The sequence below is a fragment of the Solea senegalensis genome, linkage group LG20 (genome assembly GCF_019176455.1).
Source record: "Solea senegalensis isolate Sse05_10M linkage group LG20, IFAPA_SoseM_1, whole genome shotgun sequence".
In the NCBI taxonomy this organism is placed as follows: Eukaryota; Metazoa; Chordata; class Actinopteri; order Pleuronectiformes; family Soleidae; genus Solea; species Solea senegalensis.
In genome coordinates this window covers 19,957,626-19,975,125 of record NC_058039.1, presented here as the reverse complement: position 1 = coordinate 19,975,125, position 17,500 = coordinate 19,957,626, and the positions used below count along the sequence as shown (strand labels likewise).

The window sequence follows — 17,500 nt, the reverse complement described above, 5'->3', positions numbered from 1 at the left end:
CGCCAAAGAATGAGGCTTTTATTTTGTCACGTTAAAAAATAACGCTTCCGGCTTTGTCGTCGACGACGCTGACTTGACTCTGCTCCTTCAACTCCTCCTCAATCTGGAACATATTTGTGTCGCCACCGCCGGGCGGAGGAGTCGGAAGAGGTGGAGGACTCACAGACACGGACACCCGAGGACGACGAGGTGAGAGGCCGCTGAGAGTGAGCTGAACAGACGTGATGGTGATGTTAGAAGTTACACTTTTGTGTCAAGCTGTGACACAAAAACTTCGAGTTGAGTTGAGTGTCAGAGGTTTAGCGTGAAAGGCACAAGTTTGTACCTGTGTGTTACTGTCGTTCATAGAGGGTCTGTGAGCTGGGTCTGTTTGATTTATACATTTTTCTGGCACAGCTGCACTTTCTTTCCAGGGGCGGGTAAAAAAAAAGAAAGAATCTGAAGGCTGGGGGCGCCAGAATGAGGAGAATACTACATTTTAACGTCTAATGCAACTTGTATGTAGCTTATTATTTTACACCAGCCTCACACGTGTGGTCAGCTTTCATTACATGTCATAAACAGATAGCTTTTAGGGGTTTTTAAAGTGTGATTTTATCAACTATTGACTCATAGTGATTTGAATATTAATGAAAAATAACAATGTTCTACGTGTGTGGAACTGCTTCATGCTCCTGGTTCCATTCATACTAACTCACAGTTCCGTATACCTGCGTATTGGATTTCACATTCCATTTTTACTAGTGTTGATTCTCACCTGGGGGTTCCAGCCGCCTTTTTAAAAGTGTTTCCTGTATTCTTTGACACTGACTCATATGTTCGTGGATACCTGTGAACTTCTTCATGTCACCTCAGGGCTGTTTCCATGGTTGCTCAACTAAAAGGTTTTGGTTCTTAGAACGTTCTGGGAACGTTACCTTTTCGTTGCGGGAATGTTCTCCCCGAGGTTGTCCTGTGGTTGGTATGGAAAGTTTCCTAATGTTCCCCTAACGTTAGTTTTTGGTTGCACATTTGGTTCCCAGAACATTCCCAGAATGTCACTTTGTCCCAACCTTCATACAACCATTAGAGAACGTTCTCTAAAGGTTTCCAGAACAGTCCCCCAACGTAACTTGGTCACAACCTTCATACAACCTTTAGGAACGTTCTCTATAGGTTCCCAGAACGTTTTGTACAACCTTCATACATTCTTTAGAGAACGTTCTCTAAAGGTTCCCAGAACGATCCTCATAACGTTGTTTTGTACAACCTTCATACAACCTTTAGAGAACGTTCTCTAAAGGTTCCCAGAACGTTCCCCTAACGCTAATCCCTCTGTGCAGGGAACCATCCAGCTCTCGGCAGTTATGGCGACCATCGTGATGGAGAGACTCGGCCACGTGTTCATCAGCCTGCAGCAGATCAGGCAAGTTCCCCGAATGCTCACGGAAGCCTCGCCGTCCATGCCCGACACCGTCAGAGACACTGAGGTCCCACCCTACTTCAGGGAGCACCACGTCTGCACCGGCTACCGACAGCTTGACCAAAGCTGGCGCTACTACATCCTGTCCTTGTTCCAGCGCCACAATGAGACCATCAACATCTGGACGCACCTGGTGGCATTTTTAGTTTTCCTGGTTAAAATGCAGCAGCTTGTGGAGACTGTGGACTTTGTTGGTGACCCACATTCATGGCCCCTGTTGATCCTCATGCTGTCCTCTTTGATCTACACAGGGTTCAGTGTAACAGCCCACATGATGGGCGGCAAGTCTGAACTGTGCCACTACATCTTCTACTTCCTGGACTATGTCGGGGTGGCACAGTATCAGTACGGCAGTGCCGCGGTTCACTTTTACTACGCTGTGGACCAGAGCTTGCACGGACTTCTGCGTGGGATCTTCATGCCTGCTGCCACTGTCCTCAGCTGTCTGTCATTCTTGGGTTGCTCCTACGGCAAATACTGCAACCTTAGCAAACCGACATGGGTGCGTAAGCTGTGCCAGGTGCTGCCCTCATCGCTCGCCTACATGTGGGATAGTAGTCCAGTGGCTAAGAGATTGTTCTCCTGGTCCACGGCCGGCGATGACCCGGCCATTCTCTATCACTTTGGCCAGGTGGCCTTCTTTCTCAGCTGTGCCTTGTTTTTTACCTGCCCCGTGTTGGAGCGCTGCTTCCCCGGTCGGTGCGACTTTGTGGGCCAGAGTCATCAGGTATTCCACGTCTTTCTGTCTTGCTGCACCCTGTGTCAGATCCACGCGTCTTACCTCGACTACGTGGGCCGCAGGGAGTTGTACTCGCGTCTGCACGAGAGTGGCGAGGCCACCGTCATTGTGGGACTCTACGCGCTGACGTTGGTTGTCTGCGCGCTCATTTTTGCCGTCATGATACGTAAAGTAAAACGAGTGCTTGACCTCAAGACCAAATGAGTGATTGGATACCGGAGGAGCTACTGTACGTTCAAAAGCATTTATGTGCTTTTCTTTGCAGACGCACGGCTTTATAGAGCGAGAATGAATCATCATTTTAAATGCAAGCCTTTTTAAAGTAAGACTCTAAAATGACCCATTTATACTCCAATCATCCGTTTCATGTCCCTCTATCCCAAATGTTCTCCACGCCACTACTCTACATACCTCGGTGTGGACAAAAAGCTCCATCCATCTGTGTCCGTCTTTTGTGTGTAAAGGTAACTATAGCAGGCTACGTTTAAAAGAGAAATGTAACTCACACCACAGTATGTGCCTCACCTGGCGAATGTCCGCAGTTGCAGCCACAGGTTTGCTTCCACCTTGGGAATGCACCTTTTATTGTGTGTCCTCCCCACTCTCTGCCCCCTCAGCCTCAAATTAGATTATAATATAAACAACATATATGTCCCACCCCTCCCATCAGCCCCCTTGTCAAAGCTCCACCCCCAAAACCACCAGAAAGTCGCAGTCTTTCATGGGGAACTGTGAATTCCGGTTGCACTTCCATCTACCATTTTTCCCTGACTTGCTTGCTGTCCTCTGCTTCAGCTCATAGAATGTATATTAAAAATAGGCGTAGTCCTCAGGAAGTGGGATGCAAGTAGCAGTTAGCCACCAGGGGGCGCCTCCACTGTTCACTTCTGAAGTCTATGGCAAATGTAATTATTTTCCTGAGGAGCAATGGTCTCAATCCCCAGTTTCAGGTCTTCTTCTTCCACAGTACATGATGTCAGTTTTGTAAAGATACGTTCCCATTCAGAGGGAAATGGACAGTTTGATTTAACACCAGTGTGATTGACAGCTGGTATGGTCCAATAGGAGCCTGGTTGCAGGTGAAATCATGGTCTCTTGAGGCTTTAAAACACAAAACAACCATTTCTATACACAGTCTGTGCTTCAGCTGTGTCCAGACGATGTTCACGTGCAGGTGGGCAGGTCCGTTAGTGACCACCAGGAACGACAGACAGTCTGAATGAAATGTTTGGTTCTTGTTTTGTCCTGAAGAGTTTGAGATGCAAATTAGAGACTTGAGTAATCAAAGTAAGTCCCACAAAACCAGAATAAAGTGCAGTGATTTTTATTCAGTTGCTATGTGTCGATCAAAAGCAGTTAGAACAAACAACAAAGACTAACCACATGTGGACACAGCTGCCTTTGACATGATATACAGTTGATGTTAATAAGTGTCACCACTGTTAATGGTTATAATACAGTATTTAGAGTGATATATGAAAAAGCACCAAACCTGAATGTTAGGTTTTGACATAGAACCCAGAATAATTAGTATTTAAATGATTTAAATAAAAGTCAAAGTAATCACACCTTGGAGAAGAACGGCACAGAAGAATTCTCCAAGTAGTGAAATGAAAACATTTTACATGGTACGACATGTAGACGGCATTTGTCATTGTGCCTCGAGTCGGATGTTTGCACAGTTTACATCGAGTCGGTGCTGATTTAGTGATTTAGTGCATTAGATAATGGCTCAGAAAACACAACTGTAGGTTTGAAAAAAGGTGTTTATGGCCACACTGAGATTTAGATTTTTAAATTTTAAATGAATTTATAAAAAAGTATTTTTGCACAATTTATTAATGTAGCGCTTCTTTTAGACACACACACTAAACTGTGTTGTAGGATGTCCGCAGTTACTGTATCATGTCCTTTTTCACTGCACATGTAAAACACATGTTCCTGATGAAATGATAACAATGTTCTCTGTTCAGTTGAAGTGACCCAGTAAACCAGCATTGCACAGAACCGGGTCACTGACACTGGAACAAATGCAGCCATGTTTGGTTTCATTATGGACATGTGAGCCTTTACTACTGTTCAATCATTTAATAACTACTGCACTGTATACAAAAATTAATGTTTAATAATAATAATGTTTGTCACTATTGAGTCATGTAGGGGAAAGGTGTGTGTGTGTGTGTGTGTGTGTGTGTAATAGATAAAGGGACCATGATAATGTACATTATGTCTTTGGGAGATAATGACGATGATGATGTCGACTACTGACCTTAAAGATATTAAACATAAGGGCTGTGGAGTTTCAGATGGTCTTGTTACTCACAGCTTACCTCCAGGCCTGCAGAATGTATTCTAGTTCAAACTGTATTTATATAACGTTGTTATCTTGATATTTCACTGAATGATTAACCTCATTGTCAGTATAAGGAATTGAGCTGTACCCTTTTGTGTTCTCCTGGTTTATTTTGTTGTGTTGTGTTAAAGCTGTAGTGTGTAACCTTTAAATAAAGACAGTTAGTCACAGGGTGGGAGTAAAAAAACGAGGAGAAGCACCCACGAAAACCTGGTCTGACGCAGCACATGAATAACGTTAAATGGCTCCTGTTCAAGGACAACAAATGAGTTACACACTGCAGCTTTAAGAAACTGTACGACTATATGAGAATGATCTTAAATCTTATCTTCAATCTTTCTCCTGGAAAACACCTCATTCTCATTCTGACCTTTGAGTTCTGTTTTATTTTCAGACTTCATATTTTAGCCTTTTACAAAGACCAAGAGCCACCGCAGAGTGCCATGAAACCATGTTTGTGTTGTTGTTATGATGATCGTACGGTGCTGCTGGGACCACTGTAACTTATTCCACTGACAAATAAAAACATCTCATATCAAGACGCTGTTAAGATTATTGTGTACACGTTTACCGAGAGGTGTTGTTGATACAGAACAGACCTCCATGTTTAATGGGTTTCCATTGGTAACGGGTTCAAGTGTCTTCCTCACAGTCATGCACCAGCTGTTATTTACATATCGTAGGGACTCATTTGACAGTTTGATGCTGTGTGTGTCAATATATATATATATATATGTATATATATCTATATATACATATATATATAGATATATATACATACATATATATACATACATATCATCATACCCATATTAACCATTTTTAACCACTGTGCCATGAGAAAAGTCACTTTTTAAATAAACAAAATGTATTGTTGACTTATTTTAACATTGAACACCTTTACCCGGAGAACCTGACAGTGAAAAAATGCTCTGATCAAAACTAACACTGATAACCATCATATATATATATATACATACATATATATATATATGATGGTAATCTGTAAACTCATTTTAGCAGTAGGTGCAAGGGAAGCGTGACGGGAAAAAATAGGGGGCGGGAAAGAGGGTGGGAGGGGTGACAAGCAATACAATTTACGCAAAATCACAGTAATGATATTAATAAGTTAATTTATTGATATCCCCACAGTTGTGGTCTTGACCGGTCTTGAAATAAAATCCCGAGTCCGCTTTGTGCGAGACCGAGACAAGGCCGAGTAAAAATGCAGTCGATTCCGAGACGAGACAGAGACCTTCAAAAAGTGGTCTCGAGACCAAGACCGATCTCGAGTACTACAACACTCCCCTTGGCACGGCATGGCACGACTCGACCACACGGTTTAGTTGTGACACACAACACAAACACACAAACTACCGACTTGTAAAGCACTTGTTTTCAGTGTAACTGAATCATTAGAATCAGTAGATTAAAAAGATTTGCTTACCGAATCGTTCAGTACTGAACTGAAATACAGCCGCAGGGTTTGTGATGCTGCTCGTCACTTGTCACAGTGCCGTCACTAAATACACCAGACTCCTCTGTTAAATGTTGACATTTTAGACATTTCCTTTGCTAAATGTTTGAGATTAATGCTTAAAGTTTGCCTACAGTTTGGCATCGTTTGCTTTGATTCTTGTGTCGGACGTAGGAAGTTGTGTTAAGTTATGTTTAGTTTTGCCTTGTATCTGTTGTCTTGTGACTTCCTGTTTTACTTTGACATCTCTCTTTCCTCTTGTTTCAGATAACTTGCCCTTCCACTGTGAGTTTCCCGCCATTATGATTATCTTCCCCGCCCTGATTGTTTCCACCTGTTCCCCAGGTGAAACAGAGTTTATACATATATAGCCCGTGTTTCCCTCTGCCCTGTGCCAGTTCGTCTTGTTTGTCATGCCAGAGAACTCACGCCACGTAAATTGTTTGTCCGGTTTTGTATTTCTTAGTTGCTACTTTGTTTTGCCTTTTTGAGCCTTCAGAGTTTTTTGATTTGATTTTGATTTGGCACTTTGCCCAAACCTTTTGTCTCCTCCCAGTGAGTGATTATAATTTGTTATTTTTGCCTTTTTGCTTATCTAGTGATTCCTCGATAGAGTGATTTTCTGTTGTTACTTTTCCTCCTTTGAGAGTGATTATTGTTTGATACTTTGATGCAATAAATTGGGATACTTTTGGAAGTTGTCTCTGAGTCGTGCTATTGGGTTCAAGTCCTTGTTCGGTCGTGACATGATGGAAAAGTGAAAGAACCGTGCTGTGGCGAGTCGAGTTGTGCCGGGACCATGTCGTGGAAAAACGGTATTATTACACGTCTCGTAGTCGGCTTTTTCTTGTCACAGAGCCATACGGTGGATTAGTGGTCAAGCACTGTTGCCTCACAGCAAGACGTGTATGTATGAACATGAGGTTCGGTCAGCGGCTCTGATCAACGTGACCCATTTCCAGCTGCACCTGCTCCAACAGTCGCCCGATGCAGTAATCCCACAAAACTGACAGGTTAGGTGGGATTATGCTTCTGTGCTGGATGCTCAAAACCTGCTCAACTGATTTACATTTAAATTTAAGGAAGGGTTGGGCCCTGACCTAAGGAAAAAATCTGATTTAGAGAGTGTATGCAGGATTTTTTGTAGTATTTTAAGTTAAGGCAGAGTTGTTGTTCATGTTACCTTGCTGATTTTAAAGGTCTAAACTGCATGTAAGTGGAATAATAACACATGTACAGTCTCTGGTGCAAACTCTGACACTGAGGAATAGGTTGAAGCACGTTGGCAGTGGTAACTTGGCCTCTTTGCTGATTCTTTCAGCTCACTCACCACAAACACTAGTTTTCTCTGTCTGAATGTGTTAAACACCCTAACTGTGCTGCGTAGTATGAACATACATCTTCACCACAGCGTTTTTTTCTAACGCTCCGAGACGAAGGAGGTAAAAATATTAGCTATAAACACAACACAACAAGGCAATAGTTGGTGCATAGGTAGACTCCTCACAAGACAAGTGGTATTCAGTAAACAACGGGCAAAACCCCAAGTCAAAACACAGGCCAAGTCGCAAGGAAATAACTGGGACACTGACAATACTGAGCAGACGAGTGAATGTGAGTGGAATCTAAACACAGCACCTCGATGAGTTGGTTAACTGATACGTAGTCACAGGAGGAGAAACAACAGGGATGGTTTTATATTCAGCACATTTTTTTTCTGTATTAATTATCCTTTTATATTTGGTATGAATAGGTCATTTGAGCTGCATTTTGTGTCAGAACTGTGCTATATAAATATATTATTATATAATTATTATTAATATTATTATGTAAGTGTTATTAATATTATTATGTAATTGTTATTAATATTATTATTAATAAGCACATTACTATTGCTGCTTCTTCTCAGCTTTTACAACAGGGGAGGAAAAGCATGGCATGTGTCAGGGGCCTCACTTGCTCAGAACAGCTGATTACATTAGTCCACACAGTAATTAATTTTTTTTAGAACCACCAGAAATGATATTGTTGACGATGCACTGGAGACATGGAGTCTGGACTGGAGTCCATGGTGGAAAACTCCCCTGATGAGGCCTCACTCATTAGGTGGTTCCAAAAAAAAAACATGAACCATGAAGCGCGTTTATTCTTCACACAGTCAAAGGCTCCTTTCAGACCTGCATTTAACATCCTCAAAGATTCAGTCATCAGTGGACAGCGTTAAAGTGTGAAAACTGAGCGGAAACATTTGTTTAGATGTATTATTATTTTTTCTATGTCATATTTCATAAAGTACTCACGTCAAAGTGTGCTCATTAAAATGAAGCGATACATTTCTTTTATAAATTATTATAATTTCTTTTATAATTTTTAAACCAATATCACTCCTCATCATACATATCAAACTTTAATGCATTTGTATGGTTTTTAACAATTTTTTGTCCATTTATTTTTCACAGGTGTGTTAGTGTGAGTATTTTAATTAACATTGACACATGACTGGACAATTTAAGGGTTGTTTTTAATTTCAAGTAGTTGATAGACATGGAAAGGACTGATGTTGCTTTAAAACTTTAAAACAAATTTTTATAGCTTCATTTTTTGAGCACATTTTTGTGCTCTAGGTGTGTTAGTGTAACTTTTTTGAAGGCACAACTCACTATCTGACTATCTGACGTCTGTTTCCATGGGGCACGCGAAGTCCAAGTGAGTCTTTTATTTTGAAAAGCCACATCGTCTCTCTTCTTTCCGCTTTCAATCAACAACGACATTTTTAACTTGACAAACGAGCTGGCGAGAGAGGAACCGCTACACTACACGTCTCGTCAACTTCGTAGATCCACACACACACGCACACACACACACACGCACACACAAAGGGCGTTGAAGAACCTGCGACGATGGGTGTGAGGCTGTACTACACCACCGTTACTGCTTCACGGACGGTGAGTCAACAGCTGTGAAAAAGTGAACACGTCTAATCACATTTGTTATATTTTAGCAGCATTAGCAGCTAACCGTGCTCAGACACACCTTAGTGCCCTATCAGTAAAGAGAGCTTCCTGCTGACTCACAGTGTAACGGGCCGTTGTGTTCTCACTGCTCTCTCTGTTCAACACATCTCTTGAAACGTCAGCACTATTTATTTGTAGGCGTTAGTTATTATTGTAATTATTAGATAAACTACGACCCAGAATGCACCATTCTATCTTTAAGGTCTCACAGGGTTTGTTGCTAGCATGTTTTGCTAGCTGTTGTTGTTTCTTAAATATATATCTTTTTTCGTAACACACACACGGAATGCTATTTCTTTATAAAATCATTGGTCTTATCATAAGTATTATAACCGTTTTTGTACATGTAGTTGCTTCAAAATAGCTTGTTGCGGTTGCCCTTCCTGTACGGAAAAAGTACTAAACGCCAAACTTCGTGTTAAAAATGTGTCATTTAAGTGATGGCTGCTTTGTGGCAGCAACGGTTATGCGATTATTAATCGATTACTAAAGTAACCGTCAGCTATTTTGATAACCCATTCATCGGGTTGAATGTTTTTTTGATTATTAAAACAGGTTTTCAGATTTTTCATAAAACAAGACATTTGAGGACATCATCATTTCCAGGTCTGAGAGACACTGATGGACAGTTGTCCATGTTGTCTGCATTGATGGTTAAAGCTTGACACTGTTTGTTTTCTTCAGGAAAACGTTCATGTGACAAGAGAATGATAATGAATCAGAGAAGAATTCGTCATGACTGTTAAAAGTCAATTATGGAGTGAGCGTGTGTCTGCGTCAGAAGGTTCTTGTTTAAGCTTCTCCAGACTAAAGAGCAACTATTGAGCTTTTAAGCAAATTAAATCAGGGACTGTAGTGCTTTTCTATTTTCTCTATCACAGATTACCATTTTACAGCTTGAAAAAAGTACATTTTCTGATAGATAATGGCCCTACACTCTGTTTATGAAGACCAAACAATGTTGTTTAAACCAGGTTTTAAGACTATGAAGTTGAGATCGTATTTTGCTGGTCTTCCTCTCAATAACGTCTTCAACATTTTGTGACATCTTCCAGTCCAAACAAGTACTCAATTCTTCAGTTATGAAAAAAATGTGTTAGTTGCAGCCCTAGTGGCAAATATGATTTGTTTTGTGATGGGTTTACATGCATGGACATCAGATACAACAAATAACAGTGTTTTAGAGGACTAACTTAGTCTTTGGTTGGGTTGTACACTAAGGATTCTGACTCACTTTCTCACCTGAGTAGTTTTGCTTTATATTTTCACACATTACATGATGTTATTTCGGATGAACTGAGTAGAACCACATCCATTTTCTCGGTTCCATGTTCAGTGCAGCACTGTGCGAGAACCTCTGTGCTCTGGACCACACATCTGGTTTCTATTACAAGTAAAAGTTCATGCACTGGAAAACTGTGATGTCACTGGGGTTTAACTCACACACACACAGCGTCCAAAAAAACAAAGACAAAACAAAAAAAGTAAAGCATGTATAACAACAAGGGAGAAAGAAAATCTATTTATTTGTCAATTACACATGTGTGCTTGCATAACCAAGATATAACCAACAATGTAGATTTGTCACATCAGTATTTTCCCATGTTTTTAAGTGAAATAAAAGCCTGCTTTCTTATGATAAATAGCAGCATCTGAATAGTTCTTCAATGGTTTTGCGTTCAAAACAAGCAAATACCCTTCTTTCTTTTCACTTACTTCTGCTTGTGTCCAGCTAAATGCAATCTTGTGTGTGTCTGTGTGTGTGTAGTGTGTGTAGGTGTGGTCACATTGACCAACACCCTCCTTCCAACTTCCTCAGCTGTCCACAAGGTCTATTAATCACCACCCATGGCCTAGGTGAAGCCACAGTCCAGTCTCAAGTGCACTTCAATAATATATTCTATCTTTTTTGCCTTGATAATGATCTGTATGTTCCTGTTCTTCAGACGTACACGTACTGTTCATTTATGAGGTACACATTTAACTGAACAGTCTGCTTATTGATCATCTCCTGAGAAAACAACAGGTTGTTCTCTACCGAGCGTGCAGATTATATGCTCGCGCTGTAATGATACTCTCTTACTGGGTTTTTGACCACATTTCAAATCTGTGCCTCTGTTTTGTTTTGCGTTCCTCTCAGGTGAAGTCTCAGCAGGCAGAGGTGATTCGGATCCTCGACAGTAAAAGCATCAAGTATGAGCTCGTCGACATCTCTCTCGATGAGCAGCTGCGCAGCGAAATGAGGAGCAAGGCGGGCGACCCGAAGGCCGCCCCTCCCCTGCTTTTCAATGAAGGCGACTACTGTGGGGTGAGCTACGCACGCACGCGCGCACACACACAAACACACACAGACACACATGTTTGCTGATGATTGATATGTTGGAATAAGATTCATTTCTAAAATGAAACCCAGAAGCAGTCGAGAAACAAGTCTGTCTGTCAGCACAGATGTGCCTGAAAGCAGTCTGTGAAAAGTCATCACCATTTTCATTGTCAACAGAGTATTTATAGAAACCTGTCAAACCCCTGTTTGCACCATTGTTTACTCCCTCTTATGTCACTTTGTATGTTTGCTATGTTCCAACCTGTCTAATTTTCCCTGATCGATGTCATTAAGAACACAAACGTGGTGGTTCACACTGTTTGTCTTCATTGTCTTTTTAAAGATAAGAGATTCATGGGTCTGTACTTGGTTGCTTAAGCCTAGTTAATACTTTACTTTGTAGTAAGACCAAATGTAGTGATGTGATAGTGTAACATAAACTCAAAATCACTGCAAGGGTTCTAGTCGCAAGACACCACAGTGACACGATGACTATAAAAGTCATGCGGCGTGAAATGTGCACCGAGCTCTCGTTGCACAAATGATTACACGATGTACAGTAGATGAGGTGGTAACTTGTTGTTGTTGTTGTTGTTGTTGTTGTTTGCTAGTTTGCTGAACGACTCTCTTCCTCTCCACAGAACTATGAAATGTTTTCGGACGCAGTGGAAGCAGACACGGTGGAACAGCTTCTGAAACTGGCATGAGGAGGGTCATGAGAGTGATTCCCCGTCTTAACCCCACCCACTCACCCACACTGTGCCCTAATGGCAGCCCTATCTCCACCCTCTCTGCACCAACGACTGGGTCCACCTGCTTTCAATGCCATAATGAAGAATGCCAAATATCTTGTTTTCAGCTGATCAAGAGACACATTCCCCCCTCGTCAGTGCACCTTTTAGATTAAGAGTCTTAATCCGCTTTATTCTCGCGTTCAATCTTTTGCTTTGATTCCTTTCAGACGGCCTTTTCTGTCTGACAGACCAGTGTTACCACGTTCTCCTCGTCCACTGGGAATCAGTGGGGTGTCTCGGTGTGCAGTAGTTCCACTGATTGACAACATTCACACACGCGCACACACACACTCATCACTCAGTCTTAATTACTTCTGGTTGTCTTTTTTCCGCAGCCTTCAAGTTCTCATGTCGTACACGGCTGCCTCCAACGTGTTTGTTGTCACTTGGACGCAAAAACGCACACAGACGTAGCATAGAATCATGATTCTGAGAAGCTAAAATATCCTTATTGGCGTGGTTTGGATCAAAATGCAGGTCCTCTGTAACCCATCGGGTCTCTGTGCTGCTTGGACCTGATCTGAGAGGTGGCGTTACACACACGACTACACTTTGTTTGATGCTAGGAAGGAGCACATGAAGGTTCTCCATGAAGTTTTCCATGTAGTGTTTCTCAAGACTGACTGATTGCTTGGATATTTTCAAACGGGCATTACCTGCGTCGTAGTTTGCTTGCTCTCAGTCTTCTTCATCTCTGCCTTTTTTGTGAAATATTAGTTAACTGCCACCAGAAACTCTGGCAGGAGTGTGTGATGGTTGTATAAGATTATCTCTGTGGCACCGCTCGTGGTCCAAACCTCCACAGGGTACCTTCTTAATATAAGGTTAGGACTTGGAAGTGACTTGTGTGATTTTTACAGACCTTTTGGATTATGATACACTTGAGCTTTACATGCGGGTGTATCTCATTGCAGTGTTCTTTCAGGTCGCATTTGACTATCTAGGTAACAAAAATAATAACTTTGGAATAACTAATTTGGGAAAAAAAAATGTATTTCATTGTTTGTCATTTTTACACCTCGTTATGTTACAATAATGGTCATCAGTGATCTAAAACAGTGGTTAAACATTTCAGTATCCAGCTGAGAAGAACAAACGGGATTCCTGACATCACATTTGGTGCCAATATATACAGTTTTATATCTATATACATATATATATATATATATATATATATATATATCTATATAGATATAGATATATAGATGTGAAGCACTCTTGCAGGCGTATATTCCCTTGTAGAATTAGAACTTGGTTGACTTGCACTTGGTTTGTTAACTGACGGTAAAACATTTCACACAGATCTGTAATCGACTGGACTAATGAAGTGAACTCGCTTTCATCCACGAAGCTTTTTCCTTGTTGATGTTACACTTTCACGACACAGCACATGGGAAGAATGAAGGCTTTACTATTGTTGTGCTTATTATCTACATGTTCATTCATTTGATTGAAAAAATAAACATGTTGTGACATTGACAGCCTTCTTCACACACAATGTTTGTGCACTGTTTTGTAAGACGTTGCTTGTGGATGTTGTCGATGTGATTTCACGATGCACCATGTTCTAAGACATTCCATGTCGCTCTCTCGAGCTCCTGCTTTTGCTTTTGGACCAATTTTATTTTTTTTGGCCCAAAAAGAAGAAGAAGAAGAACAAATTAGGGAATTAAAAAAAATGCTGCTGTCTTCCAAGAAGATTGTGAAAAAAAAGAAGTGATTTATGGGTTAAAAGAAAAATAAAATGGGAGTTGAATCCACCTGTCTTTCGTCTTTTTTTGAATGTCTCTGTTTACAATGTCATGTATTTCAAGTCTTCAGTGAGAACTTCACAGGATGGTGTGACGGGACATAAGAGTCATTTCTAATTTGCAAGTCAGTGGAAGACGACGATGTATCTCCAGTGTATCACCACAGTAGCAACTACAAATGAGCCGCCTGAACCTGGCTGTCGCCTTGTTTGGTAAACTTCCTCTCTATATTTCTAGCCTCTCGTCACACCGCACCAACAGCTACAGCACCAGGTCTAACACTTGTTCCCAGAATGAACTCAGATTTGCTTCCTCTTTCTCCATATTATGCACCATGGACATGGACTGAGCTGCAGAACACAATATCACTACTGACACTACTGGCCTTCTTTAAACCCATTCAAAGGCATTTGATGGCATTTGATAAAATAGGATAAAACCTGCTAAAACTTCACTTCACAAAAACACAACTGACAAGTCAAATAAACCTAATATACCTCAGACAATTAATGGGTACAGCTCTGTTTTTCTTTTAGCAAGCTTTTCACTTTTGTTGTAAACAGTTTTATTTGTGATATTAATTTGATGTCCAAATGCGGTCTCATGATATCACATTATTTTACAGTTACGATTCACCTCACTCCTGCTTTATCAGGTACTTTTACTCTCTTTTAATGACCTCCTTTTCACTTTAATATTCTGTTGTGAGATTTATATCTGAAATGATCTTGTCCTGTGTAACTATTTTTACTATCTATACTGCTATCTGGAAGAAGAGATATTGGACCTTCCTGGCTAATATAAAGGAAGAAAAATAAAGAATGGTCATCAATATATTCTGAGGAAACTGGCTTTTGTTGGACTTGTGTGTATAAGGTTTTCATATGTGCATGTATAAACAATATCTATTCATTTAACGATATTATTAAATAAAATTAAACGCATCAAAAACTAGGAAAAGTAAAGTAAAATGACCCAGTTCTCAGTTGCAGTTCTCATCTTCTCCTTTGAGTGGAGCACGTGTGGCCTGTTTCTTCCTCGGCGTAAGGAAAAAAGACAACGAACAAGAGTAATCGCGCCCATTAAAGGAAGTTGATCCAGTTTACAAAATAAAATTAACTAAAAGATAAAAAATTAAAAAGAAATTAAAAAAAAAACCGTGAATATTGTTGTTTTTGAACACACTAGCCACATTTTATAGGTATTATATTACTTTTACTATAAACCGCGTCAGCGAGAATGCTGCAGAGATATCGCATCGAGAACCTTTTTTTTGAGGATTTGTATTTTGAAAAATGTCAACCGGAAACGGTGCTGTTGATAGAACGATTACTGTTGTTAGTATCAGAAGAAGAAGAAGGAAGCTGTGACATCTGACAGGACACTGCTAAGGTAATGTAAGTCATAACGTTGTGAATGAAATGAACTGTTGTAGAAGACGGACAGTTGGACTGAAGTGAGTTGTGCAGCTGAGGTCTTTTTCCCTCCAGTCTGCGTTATTCGGCTTCTTCTTCTGTTGACTGTCACGAGTGTAACTGCAATGGTCTGTTAGCTAAGCTAAGCTAGCTGAACGTATAAATGTGTAAAACAGGATTAAATCACGCGAAAAGCATAAAAGAATTCGCATTTCGCCTCCTCTGGCCACTGCAGGTTTCCTGTCAGACACTTTTAGCTCGTGTGTCAATGTTTGTTTTTGAAGCATGTGCTGTTTGTGTTTTTGCAAAGTTAACTTTAAAACTTATTATAAAACATTTAAACATTTAAACGGCTGCAGAGTCAGAGGGAAGTGCTTTTCTTCTCTAAGCAGCAGTTTTTCATTCAAACGTGAGAGCAAGAGCACACACTCATCACTGTTCATTATCATGACAGGTGTCTGTAATTTGTGTGTGTGTGTGTCTCAATTCAATTGCATCATATATATTAATATAATTAATGATAATTTTCATTATCTGTTATTTTGTTGATTAATCAAATACTTGCTCTGTTAAATACCAAAAAATGTTGAAAAATCTGTGTTTACCAAACATGTTGTCAAATGATGTCTTGTTTTTGTCCACAAACCAAAATGATTCAGTTTGAATGAGTTCTTTGTTTATATGGAGCAAAGAAACCAGAAAATATTCACATTTAAGAAAATCATAAATAAACCTGAAAAATCATAAATAAACCTAAAAAATAGCACTCAAACTGATTAATCAGCTTTCTAGGAATAATATTCTGGTGAGTCTGGATGATTTGTGCTGTGAACAGTTTTCTTTGCAGCTTCAGAATCATTTAATCAGTCAAATCAAATTATTGCACAGCGTACATCAAAACAAAATCATGGTTGAAGAATAGTGCATGTGCAACTGATGATACCGAAAGTGAAATGTGTCTGTATGTGTATGTGAAGATGAGCGTCCCAGACTACATGCAGTGTGCCGAGGACCATCAGACGGTGCTTGTGGTGGTCCAGCCGGTCGGCATAGTACCCGAGGACCAGTTCTTCAAGATCTACAAGCGCATCGCCAGCGTGAGCCAGGTGAACATCAGGGACTCGCAGCGTCTCCTCTACATCCGCTACCGCCACCACTACCTCCCCGAGAACAACGAGTGGGGCGACTTCCAGACGCACCGCAAGGTGGTGGGCCTCATCTCCATCACCACCTGTGGCACAGCCAAGGAGTGGCCACAGACGTCTGAGCGATTCCACGGCCAGAAGGAAGTGTACAGCTCCACGTTGTACGACTCGCGCCTGCTTGTGTTTGGGCTGCAGGGGGAGATCGCCGAGCAGCAGCGTACCGACGTGGCCCTCTACACCAGCTTTGAAGACTGCTCCGATGTGGAGAAGAGAGTGGAAGACTTTGTGGAGTCCATCTTCATTGTTCTGGAGTCCAAGCGGCTCGACCGTGCCACAGACAAGTCTGGCGACAAGATCCCGCTGCTCTGTGTGCCCTTTGAGAAGAAGGACTTTGTGGGTTTGGACACAGACAGTAGGTGAGTTGCACACTCTGACCCACACTAACCCATTTTAGTAAATGTGATGTGCTGCATCATTTGTCACTTGTTTTTGTGTGTTTGTCTCTGTGTCAACTTGACACCGAACTTTCTTCTTTTGATTTTTGCTGCATTCATTTCTCTTTGTTTTACCTTGTTTGTTTATTTTGTCTTTCTTCTTTCTTTCTTTCTTTCTTTCAAACTGTCCTGTGAGTTTATTGTTGGGTGTGAAAAGGTGAGATGGTAGAATCCCGAGTAAGTTTAGTTAATCCCACACAAATCCCATCGACTTCAGTTGTGCCCTGACAGGAACAGCCTTTATTACCCCTCCCCACCCCCCCCGTGCTGCTGTGCGTTTGCCAAACTCATCACTTCCTCCACATGTTTTTAGTTCATACACAAACTGATTTGAAGTCAGGTTGTTTATGGTCCTGGCCACAAACGTCCATGTAGCCGTTAGAACAAACTCTAACTACTTAAATCAAAATCAACTCTTGCATTATTGCATTTAAAACCCCTCTATACAGACCGTAAAACAGCAATTGTGCTCAATTTTAAATTCATCAGTAACAAGCATCGAAAACATGGGCTGGTTTTAGTTTGAGAGTCCA

The 17,500-nt window shown here is 40.9% G+C and overlaps 3 protein-coding genes across 7 annotated transcripts in view; all 3 read left to right on the top strand.

Annotated features, from left to right (window-relative positions):
* Window positions 1-5,093, top strand: part of paqr7a (progestin and adipoQ receptor family member VII, a) — a 10,920-nt gene extending 5,827 nt beyond the window's left edge. Inside the window, exons 1-2 of one of the 3 annotated variants that reach the window (XM_044052131.1) lie at window positions 117-189; window positions 1,323-5,093. In XM_044052131.1, coding sequence (XP_043908066.1) covers window positions 1,347-2,405 — 1,059 coding nt within the window. In that variant the 5' untranslated portion in view covers window positions 117-189; window positions 1,323-1,346 and the 3' untranslated portion in view covers window positions 2,406-5,093. The other 2 variants (XM_044052132.1, XM_044052133.1) reach the window with 2 other exon arrangements.
* Window positions 5,094-8,808: 3,715 nt separating this feature from the next.
* Window positions 8,809-13,641, top strand: sh3bgrl3 (SH3 domain binding glutamate-rich protein like 3). The gene is made up of 3 exons (XM_044052134.1): window positions 8,809-8,976; window positions 11,186-11,353; window positions 12,010-13,641. Exons 1-3 carry the CDS (start codon window positions 8,932-8,934, stop codon window positions 12,073-12,075), a joined length of 279 nt encoding a protein of 92 aa, XP_043908069.1. The 5' UTR covers window positions 8,809-8,931; the 3' UTR covers window positions 12,076-13,641.
* A 1,598-nt stretch (window positions 13,642-15,239) lies between these two features.
* trappc9 (trafficking protein particle complex subunit 9) overlaps window positions 15,240-17,500 on the top strand; it is a 154,757-nt gene continuing 152,496 nt past the window's right edge. For 2 of the 3 annotated variants that reach the window (XM_044052130.1, XM_044052128.1), the window contains exons 1-2: window positions 15,240-15,305; window positions 16,306-16,889. In XM_044052130.1, coding sequence (XP_043908065.1) covers window positions 16,306-16,889 — 584 coding nt within the window. In that variant the 5' untranslated portion in view covers window positions 15,240-15,305. Of the gene's footprint in view, window positions 15,311-16,305; window positions 16,890-17,500 lie in introns of all 3 variants that reach the window. The other variant, XM_044052129.1, reaches the window with a different exon arrangement.